This window comes from Gracilinanus agilis, chromosome 2 (assembly GCF_016433145.1).
Source record: "Gracilinanus agilis isolate LMUSP501 chromosome 2, AgileGrace, whole genome shotgun sequence".
NCBI classification, from domain to species: Eukaryota; Metazoa; Chordata; class Mammalia; order Didelphimorphia; family Didelphidae; genus Gracilinanus; species Gracilinanus agilis.
In genome coordinates, this window is record NC_058131.1 from 690,879,582 (window position 1) to 690,896,498 (window position 16,917).

Here is a 16,917-nt window from a genome sequence, read left to right on the forward strand (position 1 = left end):
TGCACTGTGGGCATTGGACCAAGTCTGCTCTCTGGCCTTGGGTCACTTGGCCAACTGCCCCCACAGGTCACTGTTGGACACTCCTTTTCCCTCCTGTTATTCCTTCCAGGCAGCTCCAATTCCTGTGAAGTTGTTTCCTTCAGGATGGCTGACAGGTAACTCCACAAATACTTCTAAAAACTTGTATAGGTTTATGGAACCAAAAAAGTTATCCCTCATGAGAAGCTATGGCTCACTCAAAATGACTCCATTGTAAAACATGCTGAGAAAAGAGGTGGACCAATTAAAAGGCTCATTTTGACTAATGAGAACGTGGTAACTTCCAGTACAAACAACTTTTCTTTAGGCTGGCTGTCAAGTTTCTTCATCTTGCAACTAGCTAGGTCACTTACAGGATGTGTTAAAGCAAACAAATCCATAAAAATTGTTTTCAATTAGAGAAGTTCTACTTGGTAGGAAAATAAATTACATTTTTCTTCACTGTGCTAATATTGAGTGTAGTTTGGTCTCTAAGTGGACACACCTTTAGATTCCTCATTGGATCAAGTGTATTTTTGTTTTATGAACAAAACAGTTATCTGTCACACAAAGAATGAAAACATAGAAAGCTGGATACTTGTATGACAACTTACGGAACCAGCTGCCAACTCATCCTTTGACAAATACAGTGAAAGCCAGACCTTGGGGCCTGTTCCATTACAAGGCAGGTTGGGTTTTAGCTCTCTACTCCCCTGGGGTTCCATCTCATAAAAGTGGTGCTGGAGTTTACAAAATGGGTGTGGGCCTGGGTAGCCTGCTTCCCAGGAGAATAAATGGGTACAGTAAGATTGTCTTGAGCATTTACGGGGCATCTTCTGAAGTCAGGAAGCTGAAAGGTGTTTTTGGAAAAGCTATCACTGTACATCTCTTAGCACCAACAGTTTTTCTAAGATCAGAAATCAATGAATTGTCTCCCTCCCCACCCGACTACTTTAAGGGAATAGTCTGAGTCAAAGTTTCCTTGGATGACTAAGAATCATAGATAGACTGTCAGAGTTGGCTGGGACCTTAAGAGAACATTGAATCCAAACTATTGCAATGGACTCCCAATGGGTTTCCCATCTCAAGCCTTTTCCTGCTCCCATCCAAAGCTGCCGGACTGATTTTTCTCTAGTACAAGTTTGATCAAGTTGCCCTTCTCCACATCATTAAAGTTCAGAGGTATCCCATTCCTTCTAGGATCAAACAGAGGCTCCCTGATTGGCTTAACAATCGCTACACCCTGCCCCCTCCTTACTTTTACAGTAGTTGAGGGTAGGCCATATTGGTCACACTCAGGGCTCCTTCTCCCAGGGAACTTAGGCTTTTTCATTGGTGGTTCCTCATCCCTGGGAGGTTCTCCTTCCTCATCTCTATAGCTTGGCTTCTCTGTCTTCCTTCAAGACTCAGCTCTGATTTTACCTTCTGCCTTAAGTCCTTCCTGGTTCCCCAAGTTGCTTGTGTCTTGCCCTCCAAGAATACCTTAAACTTACTTTGTCTGTGTTTTGTATACACCGATGTATGTTTAGGTTGTCTCTTCCATGAGAATGTAAGTTCCTTGAGGGCAAGGACTGCTTCACTTTTGTCTCTAGATCTCCAGTACATAGTATACTAGGTACTTAATAAATGACTAAACCAATGGATAGCTGCAGAAGTCAAGACCTAGAGAAGGAAAGGACTTTGCCCAAATGGTAAGGTTATTCTGGGAGAATCAAGAACAGAGCCCAGGTCTTAGGACTGACGGTCTGGTGGCTCTTTCCATTATATCATACTACCTCCTTTTTAAATTGCAATTAATTTGAATAATCCTTTACTTATTTGGTATCTTTTGTCTTTTAAACTTTTGGTTCTAGGCTCATATACAGTGACTAAAAAAGGTAAACATTTATTACAATGAAAAAAATCCTGGAGAGTCCAAGTAGAAGAGTGGAGCCCGAGTACTTCATCTTTTTTGAGTACTCCTTTTTGCTCATGGACTAGGGGGAGAAGACTTCTGGCTGTTTTTCCTACAGGACATTCTAGTTCTGATTTTTATACCTTTGCTCTTGCCCTTCTCATTCCCTGAATGTACTTTTTTCTCCCCTCTCCTTCTTGGAATTCCCAACTTCCTTCAAAGTTCAGCTCAGATACCAAGTCTTTTATGGAACTTGTCTTGATGCCTCTGGCACTCCTGGCCTTCTCATCAGCAAATGATTGTGCATTTATTTTGTATATACTTGGAAATGTACATGTGGTCTCCTACAGTAGAATTTGAGTTCCTTGAGAACTGGATGTGCTTCCTTTATGTCACTGCATCCCAGCTTATCGAGGTCCTTAAAAATACTTATTAATATAAGTCTTTCCTTGACAAACATGCAAAAGCAGCCCATGTGCATGAACTAATTAACTTAGTAATAATATACAAACCAATGAGGTTGGCAGTACAAATATTCCCATTTCACAGATGAAGAAAATGAGGCTCCGAGTCAGGTCATGAACTCAGATTTCTTGATTCCAGACCCATGTCTTTTAAGGCAAGAGGCTCTAGCACATACTAGTTTTGTAAGGGCAGATGAATAAATATCCAATGGTGCAGTCTTTTCTAAAGAGAAACTGGTTGGGAGAATGGCTGCTTAAAAGGGGTGTAACCAGCCCTTCAGAGCAGAGGCCACTATGCCCTTTGCAAAGGCATCCTGACCAATAACTTTCACTAACTGAAATGAATATGCAAAGTCCCTTATTCCCAATATGGTAATGTGCAGACAAGCAAATCATCTGTCATTCCCTTAATTTAATTATCAGACCACATTCAATTATCTAATATAAAATGCAAATGAAGTGAATGACTGACAGCATATCCTAATTATATTCATTATAATAATTAAATAGGGCAGAATTTAGAAACAGAGATGAAAGAGCCATAAAACAGGGAGATTTTTAATTAAAACAACAACATTTTAATTAGAAACTGTAATACTGTAGTAATAGATGATTGGCTTAATCAAAGATACGGACATTAATTTTATTACCCAGCTTTCTCTTCTGTGGCCACTGTTAGTGCCATGGGGCCTGTTCCCTTCAGTTAATAGGCTAAACGGTGGTATATACAAAAGATCAATTTAATGGACAATCCTTGATGCAAAGTAACTGCATAGTAAAATTGCCTTCCTTTACAGGACCATGTCTCAGCCCCCAGCTTTATAAAAATAAAAGTGCAAGCTGTTTGCAAAAGGTTGGATCCAACAGGGAGCTGAATGTTGGTGTAGAAGCACTAAAATCAAGTACTTCCCTTCCCCTTCTGGAATAGCTTTCATTTCTTTACAGTTTGGAAATCTGCTTCTAGTTCAACAAAACCAAATATTCATCAGAAAGTATGAGTTTCGGGTCAGGAGACTGGGGTTCCATTCTTTGCTTGGACATCTAATTTCACTGTGACCCTAGGTGCCCTTTCCAGGACTCAATTCCCTCCTCTGGACAATGGAATGATTGATTTTGACTTTCCTTACTTCAGAGGATTGCTGCCAGGATCCCTATTTGAAGTCGGAGGCCCTAGCCTCATCACTTACTACCCGGATGACCTTGGGCAAGTTTCTTCTTTCTAGGTCTCATTCTCTCCTCTATAAGATAAGGGGGTTGGACCAGACATTTTCTAAGATTTCTTTTAGCCTCACTTCTCTACACATGACTGTACCCCAGGGGATCAATCCTGTGCCCTCTCCTCCCCTCTCTTGGTGACCACTAGCACTTAACAAGGTTGATGATTGCCTCTAAGTGTATGGCTCCCAGATCCATGGGTACCTATTCTTCCTTAGCCTCTGAGTTCTACTTCTGTGTCACCAACTGGTTCTACCTAGAGGTCCCTTGGGCATCTTAAATTCAACATACCCCAAACAGAACTCATCTGTCCCCATAGACACACCACTCTTCTTCATTTCCCCATTGGACCTGGGTTTAAATCCTGAATCTTGATTCTTATTTTCTGTATGACCTTAGGCCAAGTCCTTCTGCCTCTCTGGGCATCTGCTTCTTCTCTGGACTCAATGGCCTCTATGTCCTTTCCAGGTTTAAGTCTGTGATGCTCAGATGATCCCATCTCTGGTGGGACTCCAATATGTTTTTGACGCCTTGATTTAGAACCTCAGAGCTGGGCTTGGCCTTTTATTCTCCCTCACCCCCTTATCCAATCAATCCCAAGTTGTATCCTGTCTAACTCCCCAGGCTCTTTTGCATCTGTCCCTCTTTCTCCAGCCTATGAATCCTCCTACTTTGTCATTCTCTTTCCTCTATGCTCCATGGTTCCAAAGAGTCTATTTTGCAGCACAGGCAACTGTTCCTGTGTCTTGTTTCCCTCCTTTTCCCTCTCCACCTGCCAATTTGCTGCCAGATGAAACCCAGGAAAAATTAAAGAGGCACCAGCCAAACTTTAATTTATATATACTTCAGAGTCAGAAGGCTTTAGGAAGGCAGATCTGACTTCTCTTATGGGAACAAGTTAATAGGATTTGGGATAGTTTTTCTTTAACTGCTCAGAGGCCTCAAAAAACAAAATAAATCCATTTTGGTGTCCCCTGATCTATTCTGAATGGGATGAGTTTAATGTGTTTGAGCTCTGGATATGGGGGACTTAATACTCTTCTTAAGAGTTTCACTCCATATCCTAGTGATCATCCTCTCCTGGCCCTTAGGCAATCATGCATCCTTTTCCAAGGAGTTCAGTATGAAATTCACAGTCTTTCTCTCTAACCTAACCTTATACTAGGAAACTTTGACACATAACCTGATGCTTTGCTGCTCATGACCTAATGACTTCATTACACCTTGGCAACATTACAAAGATGGTCCTGCCCTTGTACCTGCCATTTCCCAAAAGTGTTTCACATCCATGATCAAGAATTCTGAAACACTTGTCTGATAGTAACTTCCTACCATTACATCTCTCCCAGTGTTTCGGTCTTTCTAAACCTATTCTTTTAAATTTCATTTGGAACCTAAACTTCAATAATGAAGAGAATTTCATATATCCATCAGGACCCAAACAGAGGATTGTATATAAAACCCACGGGGCAGCTAGGTGGCAGAGTAGAAACAGCACCGGGTCTGCAGTCAGGAAGAGTCATCTTTCTGAGTTCAAATCAGGCCTCAGACACTTTTTTTTGGTCGTGTGACCCTGGGCAAGTCATTTAACTCTGTTTTCCTCAGCATCCTCATCTGTCAATGAACTGGAAAAGCAAATGGCAAACCATTCCAGTATCTTTACCAAGAAAACCCCCAAAAGGGTCAGGAAGAGTAGAACATAGCTGAAACAACTGAACACATTGCTACCTCCCCATTCCCCTCCACCCCCAAGTCCCAATTAAAAACTGAGTGAAAGAAAAAAACAAGCATAACCAGTCAAGCAAAATGAATCCACCTAGTGGGCATGTCCAGAGATGCAGGGCTTTTCTGCACCTTGAGTTCATCACCTCTGTCAGGAGATGGGGAATACGATTCCTTCTATGTCCTGTGGACACGTGTTGGTCATAGCACAGATCAGAGTTCTTAAGTCTACCAAAGCTATTCTTCTGTACAGTGTTGTTATCCTTGAGTAAATCATTCTCTTGGTTCTTCTGACTGTACTCTGCATCAGTTTAGATTACTCAAGATTCTCTCCCCTTGCCTCTTGGATAACTTCCTATATTATAACACTATTCTGTGAGATTCATCTGTCACAGTTTGGTTAGCCATTCCCCACCATAAATGCTAGTTCTTTCTTTCTTTTCTCCCAATTTTAACTCCTCCTTGAGGATCAGGAATTTTGGCTTTTGACTATTCCCTCACTGGTTTATCCTTCTTAATTAAAAAAAAAACAACTAAAAAAACCCTCTTACCTTCTGTCTTAGAATCAATTCTATGTATTGCTTTCAAGGCAGAAGAGTGGTCAGGGCTAGGCAATGGGGGTTGTGACTTGCTTGGGGTCAGACAGCTAGGAAGTGTCTGAGGCCAGATTTGAACCCATGACTTCCCATCTCTAGGCCTGGCTCTCAACCTACTGAGTCACCCTGTTGCCCCCTATCCTTAGTTTTTAAGGGCTAAGGAGTTTTATTCCAACTCCTTTCACAGGTGAATCTAAGGTCCCAGAGTACGACGATATCTCCTCTCAGGGTTCTAAAGTATCCCTAAGAAGTCGGGATCGATTCTCCAGGGTCACTAGCTCAAGGCCCCACTGGTGTGCCATGCTTCCTCCCAGCACCATCAGATGAGAATCACTTTAGTCAACTAGTAAGCAGAAAGGAATTTTCTAAGGTGGGAAGAGTAGGAATAATTGGTACCCAGCACTCTCCCAGAAGTCTGTGTCCACCTCTCTCACAAGGACATATGGTGTCCAAGAGAAAGTGGGTTTGGGCTTGGAGAAAACGTGAGGCGGAGGGGAAACTCCTGGTTGTTGAAGTCCTTTTCTCCCATCCACGGGGTGCTGAAAAAGATCCCCTTAAGTTTTTAATTTTTTAAAAAAAATTTTTTTTAAACCCTTAACTTCTTTGTATTGGCTCCTTGGTGGAAGAGTGATAAGGGTGGGCAATGGGGGTCAAGTGACTTGCCCAGGGTCACACAGCTGGGAAGTGTCTGAGGCCAGATTTGAACCTAGGATCTCCCATCTCTAGGCCTGACTCTCAATCCACTGAGCTACCCAGCTGCCCCCTGATCTCCTTAAGTTTCATGAATCTGGGTCCACTTGGCTCCCAGTGTAGACACTGCCACTAGGTATAGCTGTTCTGGGAGTACAATTCTAGGGTGCTAATGGTTAGATGAGACACCCAAAGTCTTCCAGGTCCTTCAAAGCTTGCAAGGTCCTCCTTAGGCCAAAGGAGGGGCAGGGCATGTCTTCAGTGCTGAGGCCAAAGCTGAGTCCTCTCCTTTCCTCTCTCCTAGATGGCTTATTTGAATAGCTATGCTTGCTCTAATTTGTGGAATTCTTCAATTTCAACTAACGGGCTACTTTAGTGCAAGACCAAGAGAGCATGATGATTCCTCATAGAAAGGGGACTGGCCTCTTGTCCGGTGATTCCTCATTTCAAAGACTTTTCCCACTTAGTCTAAGGTCTAAGACCAATTAGATACACTATCCCTTTCTTTAGCTGGAGAAAGATAAGATTAAACTGATAAACATCAATTAAATCTGCCTTAATATTCCCTTTTGCAGGAATGTGTGTCTTTTACCCTCCCTTCTATTTCCCCTCTTCAAACCTTAGCACACAACCTTTTTCTCATTCCCACCCCCTGCCTCTGTTCCAGGATCTCTGTTTTCTCTTTGAAGACATTAAGGTTCTAAAGGGAACTGTGGTTCTTCTCCCACTATTAGAATGTTAGCACTATATAATCATACAGTTTCTTCTAATTGCTCAAAGAAATTTACCCTTTTTAGGTTTCTCTGGACTCCGGTATTTGCATTACAGATTTCTAACTTAGCTCTGGCCTTTTTATTAGAACATTTTTTTATCCCTAAATTAAAGGTCTTTTTTTCCTCATGTAAAATTATCCTCAGCTTTCTGGGGAAGTGATTCTTAGCTGTAAACCTCTCTCTTTTGCTTTTTGGAATACTATATCCTAAGATCCCTGTTTTTTTAGGCAAAGTCGCCAAGTCTTATGTAATCCCAACTGTAGGTCCATGGAACTCAAACTTCTGGTTTGCCATAGCTTTCCCCCTTCAACTGGGAGTTCTGGATCTTGCCTATGACATGTTTTGGAATTCTCTTTTATCATTTTTTTAGGGATTGTTTGACTAATTGTTACCTTCATTTTTTTTTTTATTGTTCTAAAAGACTAGAGTTTTTTTTTATTTATGATTTCTTAACATACAGTGTCCCAGAGTATAAAATATCATGGTTTTCAGGAAGTCCAATGATTCTTAAATGAATTTTTCCTTGAACTATTTCCAAGGTCAGCTGTTTTTGATATCACATAGCTTATAATTTTTAAATCTTTTGATTTCATTCTAGTATTTCTTTATCTCCAAGGGAGGCATTCATTTGTTTGGTCTGCTTCCATTTTCGGAGAGCCTGTTATTTGGGTGAGTCTTTTAAGCTACTTATTTCTCCAACTCCTTCCTCCAGAACTTCTGTTCCCTTTCTAATTGTCTCCTCTAGAGCTTCTAATTTTTTCTCGCTTCAATTCATTTCCCACAGCCATACTGTTTGTTGGATTTCTCTAACCTGCCCTTGCCACAAGTACCTTTGCTCCACACCTTCACTGTTTCCAGTCTTTTTGTGTGTTGTTTCCCCCCATTATACTGTAAGCTCTTTGCAGGCAGAGATTTTATTCCATTTGCCTGGCATAATAAGTAGGCAATGAATGTAACTGATCACTAGGTACCACATGTATACGTGGAGTCCTTGTGAAAGATTCATTTTTCCCTTTGAGTCACTTCTTGCAGTTATTTTGGAGACCTCATCGCTCACCTGAAACTTACTCCCTCTGAAGTTACCAATAACTCCTAAGGGCCAGCTGCAACCATTCTGACCTACGTGCTGCCCTGGACGGTGCTGACAGCCCTCTGTTCCCTCTGTACTCCTTTCCCTGCTGTCCAGGGACATCAGGCCTTTCTTCTTTTTGTTTCTATGGTGTATGGCTGAACACAACACCTTGTGGCACAGCAGTCACTCAATAAATGTTTGTCCAATGAAAACTTGTGGTTCTTGTGGATCACAACAAATGGCAACAGAAATACAAAATGGTGAAGGTGATGATGGGTGAGAGGTTGCAGGGAACAGCAGAATGAGGGCCAGCTTCCGAGGAAGGATGACCCACTTTAGCTGGAGGGGTTCTCTCAGGGCTTCAGACAACTCTCTAGGCCTCTCCAAGTTACTGGTGATATGCTGATCAGCATTGGCTGGGAAAAATCAGAGGTCTAGACCAGTAATAAGTAATAACAACACTATATAACTATTACTTTTGTTTAACCATAAAAACCAGTTATTTTATCCACCTGCCCAATAATCTGCAGAGCACTAAACAGGAAAAAAAATCACATGATGATTTGTCCCAAGTCCATTTCTTAGCTGAATCCAATAAAGAAGATGAGAAGAATGAGATCATGAATGAGAACAATAACCAGTGAAAGCCCAGAGGAGGAGGAGGAGGTGGTGGAAATTTAGTCTTCTGTTTGGTCACAAGATGGGCAACTTAATGAAAATGCAAGTTTTGGTTCAAGTGAGAAATAGAAAGACTGTGCCCTGTGGGCACAAGGGGTGAGAGAAAAGTTTGGGCAAAGACTCCATTTTCTCTGTAAAACTGGAGAGTTGCATAAGATACATAAACAGTGGCTGAGTGCTACACAGTGACACACCAATGATTAGAAATGCAATTTCCTTGTTGCTTCTAAGATGCAAGACTGATCTCACCTGTCTGATCAGAAGGCACCAAATGTCTATTTTTTAAAAAAAATCCTTCTCTACTCTCTTAGAATCAATACTAAGTATCAGTTCCAAGGCAGAAGAGTGGTAAGGGTAGGCAATGGGGGTGAAGTGACTTGCCCAGGGTCACACAGCTAGGAAGGGTCTGAGGCCACATTTGAACCTAGGACCTCCAGGTTCTCTATTCATGGAACACCTAGCTGCACCCCCAAATGTCTCTTAATGAAAAGAGAAGACCAGTGATCCCTCCAACCAAATGAATTCTGTGTTATGTATTTTATACCATATATTCCTAGGGTGTATCAGGAAAAATAATTCTAAATACAACTATAAAACAATAATACATCAGCCGGGGAGCAAAAAGGCTATGTGCCAAAAAGTCCTAGTGGGGAAAAGAGCAACCGTTATTGATCTGGCAACTGCTAAGGGCTGTGATGTGTGCTGCGCCATCATGGATGAGCACAAGCTGCGTGGCCTTGCTCTGCATTCAGGGCTTCTTCTCGTATGTCAGAACATCAGATGTCCACACAGAACACTTTTCTCTACTCAAAACGTCCCACTAACATGACAATGTCCAGGGCCAGCCATGCCCAGCCCCTCCCTCGCTGCTGCTCTGCCCTTTTCTCTCGGGCACGTCTCCCCTCGCACTCGCTGCCTGCAGGTACCCCGCCTCTTGTAAAGGAGCCCACGGCCATGTCCGCACGACACTCCAGAAGGGGACCCCCCCCAGTCAGCCACAGATGGGAGCACATGACCCTCGGTCCGTGGCCTCCAGGCCCCCCAGCCCTACATTCACGCCGAGCCTTTGCTCTGCCCGTCCCCAGCCCCGCGGTGGGCTCCCTCTGGGCTTCCCGTTTCTCTCAGGCCTCTGGCTCTAACCCCATGGGCAGCCGGCCTCCCGCCTTTGCTCCGCTTCTGGACATCCCAGCAGGGGGAGATAAATAAAGGAGGGTCCCTGAGGCCTCGGGCCACCCCCAGCAGGGCCTCACTGCGGTCTTTCCTCTTCAGCATCCCATCAGCCTGGTGTGGCCAAGCAGGCTGGAACGATCGCTGGGCTCTCTGATGAGGGCCGGGAGCAGCCCGCGGGAGGGGTGAGGGGGGCCAATGTGGGCGGCCTTGGCCTCTCCCTCGGGACCCCCGTCCCCCTGCCGGCCGGTCTCTTACCTGGTTGTCTGGATGGTTCACGGTGAAGTAGCCCACGCAGATGATGACCTCGTGGAGCAGGAGCTCGCAGGAGTGGTGGGTGCAGTGCCACAAGAGAGAGCTGAGGATGTGCCGGAATGCCAGGGACAGGCCTTCTGCACCTACGATAGACTGGCAGAGGGCACGAGGTGTCAGTGGGCCGGACCAGACCTCCCTCCCCTCCCAGGGCCAGCCAGGCACATGCAGCGCCCCTGAGCGGCACAGTGTGACCAGAGCAAGGCGCCCGGCGCTTCTCCCGGCAGCCCCGAAGCGGACCCCCATCCTCAGCGGTGATCATAGTCTGGGGAGGGGAAGGAGGAGAAAACCTTCCTGATGAATTCTCGTGTGCTGCGAACACAAAGCAGGACAAATAACTTGGCAAACCCCTGGCCAGGAGGGTGCCCAGGTTCCTGCTCAGGTCGGGCTGGCCAGGATCGCCTCTGGGGACCAGACCTGCTCGAGGTCTCCGCCCCGGGGGACAGGGCGGGAGGTGGGCCCTGCAGCTTGAAGGCTTTCTGGCCTCCTTTCTAAGCTGGGGCATTAATGGGGTGATCGAGGAGGATCCGACCGTCCGCCCGGATCTGGGGCCTCTATTTAGTAAACATGTCAGGGAGACAGAGTGACTGGGGTCAAAGGGGAGACATGGAGCTCGAGGATGAAGCCTAGCCCTGGACCAAAAGAGATGGGACGGAGGCCCGAGTGTGCGGAAGTGCTTTGCCCACGAGCGCCCAGTTTTGGGCTTGTTCCGCGTGTACCAGAACACTGTGCCGAGGTGTACGAGAGGTGCAAAGCGTCACCCTCGGGACAATTCAGACTGGGGGGTGAAACATGGCTACTGGGAGAGGATTACTGACAGGGAAGGAATCCACGCTTCTGAAGGAAATGCCTGGCTAAAGATTGTCTTTAGTATCAATTTCACAGCCTTGAGAAGTAATAATGCTTTCCAGATCCAAAAGCAACTTGGGGAGCATTTTGCTACTTTAAATCAAGCTGTGACGTTTCTTCAGGCTTGTACATACTTAATGAGTCACATCTACCACGGCTGTTACCTCCCGCTCCCTCCCTGTTGAACCTTCAAGGATGAGGGCAAGGGGCCTGCAAGTTTGGATATCAAAAGTAAAGCAAATTTACAGAGAAGCTCTATTTCCTCATTAGTCTTTGGAAGCAGTCTGGGTTTGGAATAAGAGGACAGAGTCTCATCTTAGCTTGAACACATATTTTGTTGTCAGCTTTTGAGCAAAGCTGGCAGGGGAAAATCCCTGGGTAAGGCTAATGTGCTTTGTGTTAGGGGGAGCAGAATCACCCATCAGTCCAGGGCTCATCTTCCAGTGCTTAAGACCATCCAAAGAAAGGAGAGCTACATTCTTCTAGCTCCCAGCACTCTGCATGCCAATGGTCACCCTGGGATTCAACCATTTTCTGAAACTAGAAACTATTTACCAGCTTGACTAGCTCACGATGAAATGGCCCCAGCAGCTGAAGGAGTAGACGGGTTTCCAAAAAGGGCCCCCTCTGCTTACTTCCTCCTCCATGCTGCTAAATGGGACATGACTGCTCTGTGGGCCCCATGGGGGTGAGGGACGGAACACCTAGGAAGCTCCCATCCTGCCGCCACTGACCCAAGGTGCTTAATCTTTGTCTCCTGGCTTGAAGGGGTCTTGGGTAACCTCCCCATTTCTGAAGCTAAGAACCCAGGGGATACCACTGGAAATATTTCCACTGTGCTTGCTTTAAGGGCTTCTGATCTACCCTTTTGATCCTTAACCTTGCTGCCTAAAGGGTTTGAAGAGACATTATAAATCATCCATTCCAATCTCCTTCAAAAGCAGAGGAAACAGAAGATTGGAGGGAAAGGGACCTGCCTAGGGTCTCAGAGGCAGCATCTGTCTGAGTCCCCAGGCTCCCAGCCTGGCGTTCCTCCCATTCTCCTCTGAGGCTTTTTTCTTCTGTTCCTCTAGCCAGGACCCTGTCCCTCAGGGTCCCATAGGGCCTTGCTTGTGCAGGGTATTTCTGGAAAAACAAAATCTTTGCCCTTCCATCAGCAGTGTCTCAGGCTTCTTCTGTTTGCTGCTTCCCCTCTCTCTAGACAATGGAGTCTTCCCCTTTTATGTGTCATGGACCCCTTTGGCAGTAGTCTGGTGGAGCCTATGGATGCTTTCTCAGAATAAAAAAAAAACCATAGGATTCTAAAGGAAATGAATTATACTGAAATATGTTTATCAAACTATTTTTTAAAAAGTTCCCAGACCCACAGGTTAAGAACTGCCATAGACTATCAGTCTAGAGCAGTGGTTCCCTAATTTTTTTGGCCTACTGCCCCCTTTCCAGAAAATATTACTTATCCCCTGGAAATTAATTTCTAAAAAATTTTAATAGCAATGAATAGGAAAGATAAATGCACCTGTAGCTATCACCGCCCCCCTGGATCACTGCAGCACCCACCAGGGGGCGGTGGCGCCCACTTTGGGAATCACTGATTTAGACCTTACTAATCCTTTGCATTCCTAACCTAACAAGACCATGTGTGGAAAAGCCCAGACACAAAAGAAAGGCCTATTTCCAGGTTAGCTATTGCTATAGTATCATAGTAACATGCTCTATTATAGGACTTCTACAGTAGATCAGATCCCCTGCATGTCTGGAAAAAGCACCTTCTCTTCAACTCTTCTGATCCTTTATTTAAGCAGCGCTGGAAGTAGGTGCCTCTTCCGGGAAGCTTTCCTTGACAAATGGAAGCTGCTTTAAAAATAAGAACCCCACCTCACAGGCTGCTCTGTCCTCACTCACTGCATCTTAGACGTGTTTGCCCTTTCCTATTCCACAAAGGAAACGCCTCTGACTTAATCCCAAGACGTGCTCATGCTTCATCTGGTGTCTGTGGGTACCAGTGCTCTTTTGGGGGCTCCCTGGGGGCAGGGCAGGGCTGGGAGCAGTGAGCCAAAGGGGACACGTTTGGAAAAATGCCAGCAGGGATGTTCTAGAGGCTGGGCGGCACTTCCTGCAGAGGCACTAAAGGTCTCACATCACTGGCAAGGTGCCAGCAGAGGAGGCTGCTAACAGGTCACCTTGGGTTTTGGGGGTGCCACTGCTAAGGGCTAAATAAGAGGAGGCTGGCATGCTGTGAAGGCCTCAAGCTTCTGAACCAGAGACTGACTGTCTGAGGCCCAGGAAGAGGATGAAGTGAGGAAACTTACAGATGTGGGGCTAGGAGTGTCTCTGGACAGAAGGGGACGTAGGAAGGTGCAGAATAAGGATAATTAAGGAGGAAAGAGTGACAGTGAGAATGTACTGTACGGAGCCTGGAGATGCTTAGTTCAAAGGAGAGTGATTGGGGTGGGGGGCACAGGGCAAAGTAATGTATGCAAAGACAACATGGACCCCTTGGAGGGAGACCCCCAGGAGGGAGAGGGGTCTGGTGCTAACTAACGAGATTAGGGAAGGCCTCCTGCTGGTGGCAGCAGCTGGGGAACTGGAGTCTTGGCTGGGAGAGAAGCCAAGATGTGTGCCAAATTTGTTAGATAGTCACCAAGCAGGAAATGGGAAGATGAGTCTGGGGAATGGTGAGGAGGCTAGAGACAGATTTTTAGGATCATGGGCCATCCAGGTCAATCTTACAGTTGGAGTCACTGAGGCAGAGAAAGTGACCTGCTCAGCTTTGGAGTAGCATTAAAATTCTGGTCTTTTTTCTTTTAGCCTACAACCCATGGGGGTTGGCTCCAGAAGCTTCTCATAGGGGGTGAGACAGAGTTTGCCAGTTTGGAGGAGAAAAGATTGGAGAGAAAAGTCAGTGGGAGTAAAACACAGAATCAAGGAGGTGTAGGAAGGGCCCAGACCGGAGAAGAGACCCTGTGAGTAGAGAGAAGGGGCTTAATGAAGGAGGTGATGGGGAGATGGAAGAATCAAGAATGATGCTGACGGTGGAGCTGAGGCACTGGGGACGAAGCCCTCAATGGAATAGGGAATTAGGAGGAGATTAATGAAATCTCTTTTGGGCACATTAAGCTGGAAAGATCATAGGACATCCAGTTGGAGATGTGAGAATGGAAATCAGTGGACGTTAGGCCTGGTGAGATAAATCTGTTAATTATTTGTGCAGAGATGGTCACTGAGAGGATGCAGAAAGAGAAAGAGAAGAGTTGGAGTCCAGGAAAGAGCCTCACTGCCCTCTGTTAGAGGCTGGCAATTGATGATGATGATGATGGTGGTACTGTACAAAAGACTGAGAGTTTGACAGGGAGAAGGAAAAGCAGGAGAAAGCAATGCCATGAAAAGCCAAGAATGTCAGGTGATGCAGAGCTCTGGGACTAAGATTAAGGAAATGCCACTGAATCCCCGACTTCAATTATTTTTAATCTAGAAGACAACAATTTACTGGTGGTGTAGTAAAGTTGAAAATGAGACTGAAAGGTGAAGAGTAGAAAACATAGAAACAATACATCTAGACAGGGCTGGGAAAGGCAAGAGAGATAGACGATGTGATAACTTGGGGATATGGGAAGGAAAGACTTCCCAACAAGTAAGAGTTGTCAAAGGTAGAATGGGCTGCCCTGGGAGGGAGGGGGCTTCTCAGAACCCAAAAGGTTCAAGCAAATTGTTAGATTATTTGTCAAATATTTTGTAGAGACCTAGGCTTTGGTTCAGATAAGGGCTGGACCTTTTCATTTGGGGCTGCTTCTAATTCTGAGACTGTAGATAAGGATGATAATAGATAATGATAACATAGATAATGACGAACTCAGTCCTCAGGCAGACTCAGTGAGCTAGGAGAGTGGAAGGAGCCCTAATCTTGGAGTCAGGAGAGATTCCGGTTTAAATTCTATTTCCCAACCTCACTGACGGAGTGAACCGTGATAAATCCGTTATCCTCTCTGTGCCTCAGTTTCTTCATCTGTCAAACAGAGATGATAATAATAGCCTTTACCTTCCAGGGTTGTTGGGAGAAGGTCAAATGAGAACTTAAAGGGTTTTACAGACCTGGAAGTGCTATAGAAATGCCAGTTCCTGCTCCTATGCACCATAACAAGCATGAGTAAATATCCTTTCTCGAAAGACTCAGTTCACTACAATTCAACAAACATTTAAAAAAGGGGATAGGGCAGCTAGGTAGCTTAAGTGGCTAGAGAGCCAGGCCTGAAGACAGGAGGTCCTCGGTTCAAGTGTAACTTCAGACACTTCCTAGCTGTGTGACCCTGGGCAAGTCACTCATTTTACAGATGAGGAAACTGAGGCAAATGAGGTTAAGTAACTTAATCAATATTACACTTAATAAATCACAAAGCCAACATCTGAATTCATGTTTATCTACTATGCCATTAACTGTAGCTTTCTGAAGTTTAAACTGAATGATCCAAATGATCTCTTCCATCTCTAAATTCTATGCAAAAGCTTTCTTCCAAAGGAGGTATGAGTGTGTGAAGTCAAATCAAGGCAAAAAAATATTTATTAAGGGGGCAGCCGGGTAGCTCAGTGGACTGAGAGCCAGGCCTAGAGATGGGAGGTCCTAGGTTCAAATCTGGCCTCAGACACTTCCCAGCTGTGTGACCCTGGGCAAGTCACTTGACCCCCATTGCCTAGCCCTTGCCACTCTTCTGCCTTAGAATCAATATTTAGTATTAATTCTTAAATAGGAGATAAGGGTTTTTTAAAAGGGGGAGGTAAAATAATAAAAATGACAACAAAGGTGATAAATTGGGGACAAAAGGGATAAATTAAGATCTCTAGAATCTATTCCACAGGCTCACATGAGATTTTGTATATAAAGCAGTATATAAAAACTAAGATGCTCCCCAAAATGTGTCTTTTTTTCCTAGGGGAATAAATATATTCTGCTGAAATACACTCAGTCAGAAAAATTTAGACACTAGGGGTCAGAATAGATTATCTCTAAGGTCCCTTTTAGTTCTAATTCTTAAAATCCTACAACTACTGCTGATGGAAAAATTTAATGGGCCAAGTCATTATCAAAGCAGAAAGGCCACATGAAGGCTCTAATTGCAATTATGTTGAATTGTGTCCGGTCCCAGGTTCCAACACAGAATGCCTAAATACTTTAAATGTTTGATTTCATTTTCCAAGTTAGCTTTAGAGAGATAGGGGAGAAATAATTTCTAAATGATATGACTTGGCCTCAGACATTTTCTTTCACACTTACAACAAAAGGAAAATATCAGTGAGTTAACTGCATGTTTGTCATCAGCTACCTTTTAACAAACCAAGGTTCCTTATAAATGAGGAAATCCACCTTTTTAGCACATTAATATCTTTTCACCTTTTCCCCTCACAAGCAAAGCAATTCCTCTAAACTAAATTCCTCACCACTTGCCAAATAACTTAATTTTTAATGAATTCATTT

At 44.6% G+C, this 16,917-nt stretch overlaps 1 protein-coding gene across 1 annotated transcript in view; it reads right to left on the bottom strand.

Annotated features, from left to right (window-relative positions):
* Positions 1-16,917, bottom strand: part of SCAPER (S-phase cyclin A associated protein in the ER) — a 388,867-nt gene that overhangs the window by 25,417 nt on the left and 346,533 nt on the right. Inside the window, exon 32 of the mRNA XM_044660293.1 lies at positions 10,548-10,697. Within this exon, the coding sequence (XP_044516228.1) occupies positions 10,548-10,697 (150 nt within the window). The remainder of the gene's footprint in view (positions 1-10,547; positions 10,698-16,917) is intronic.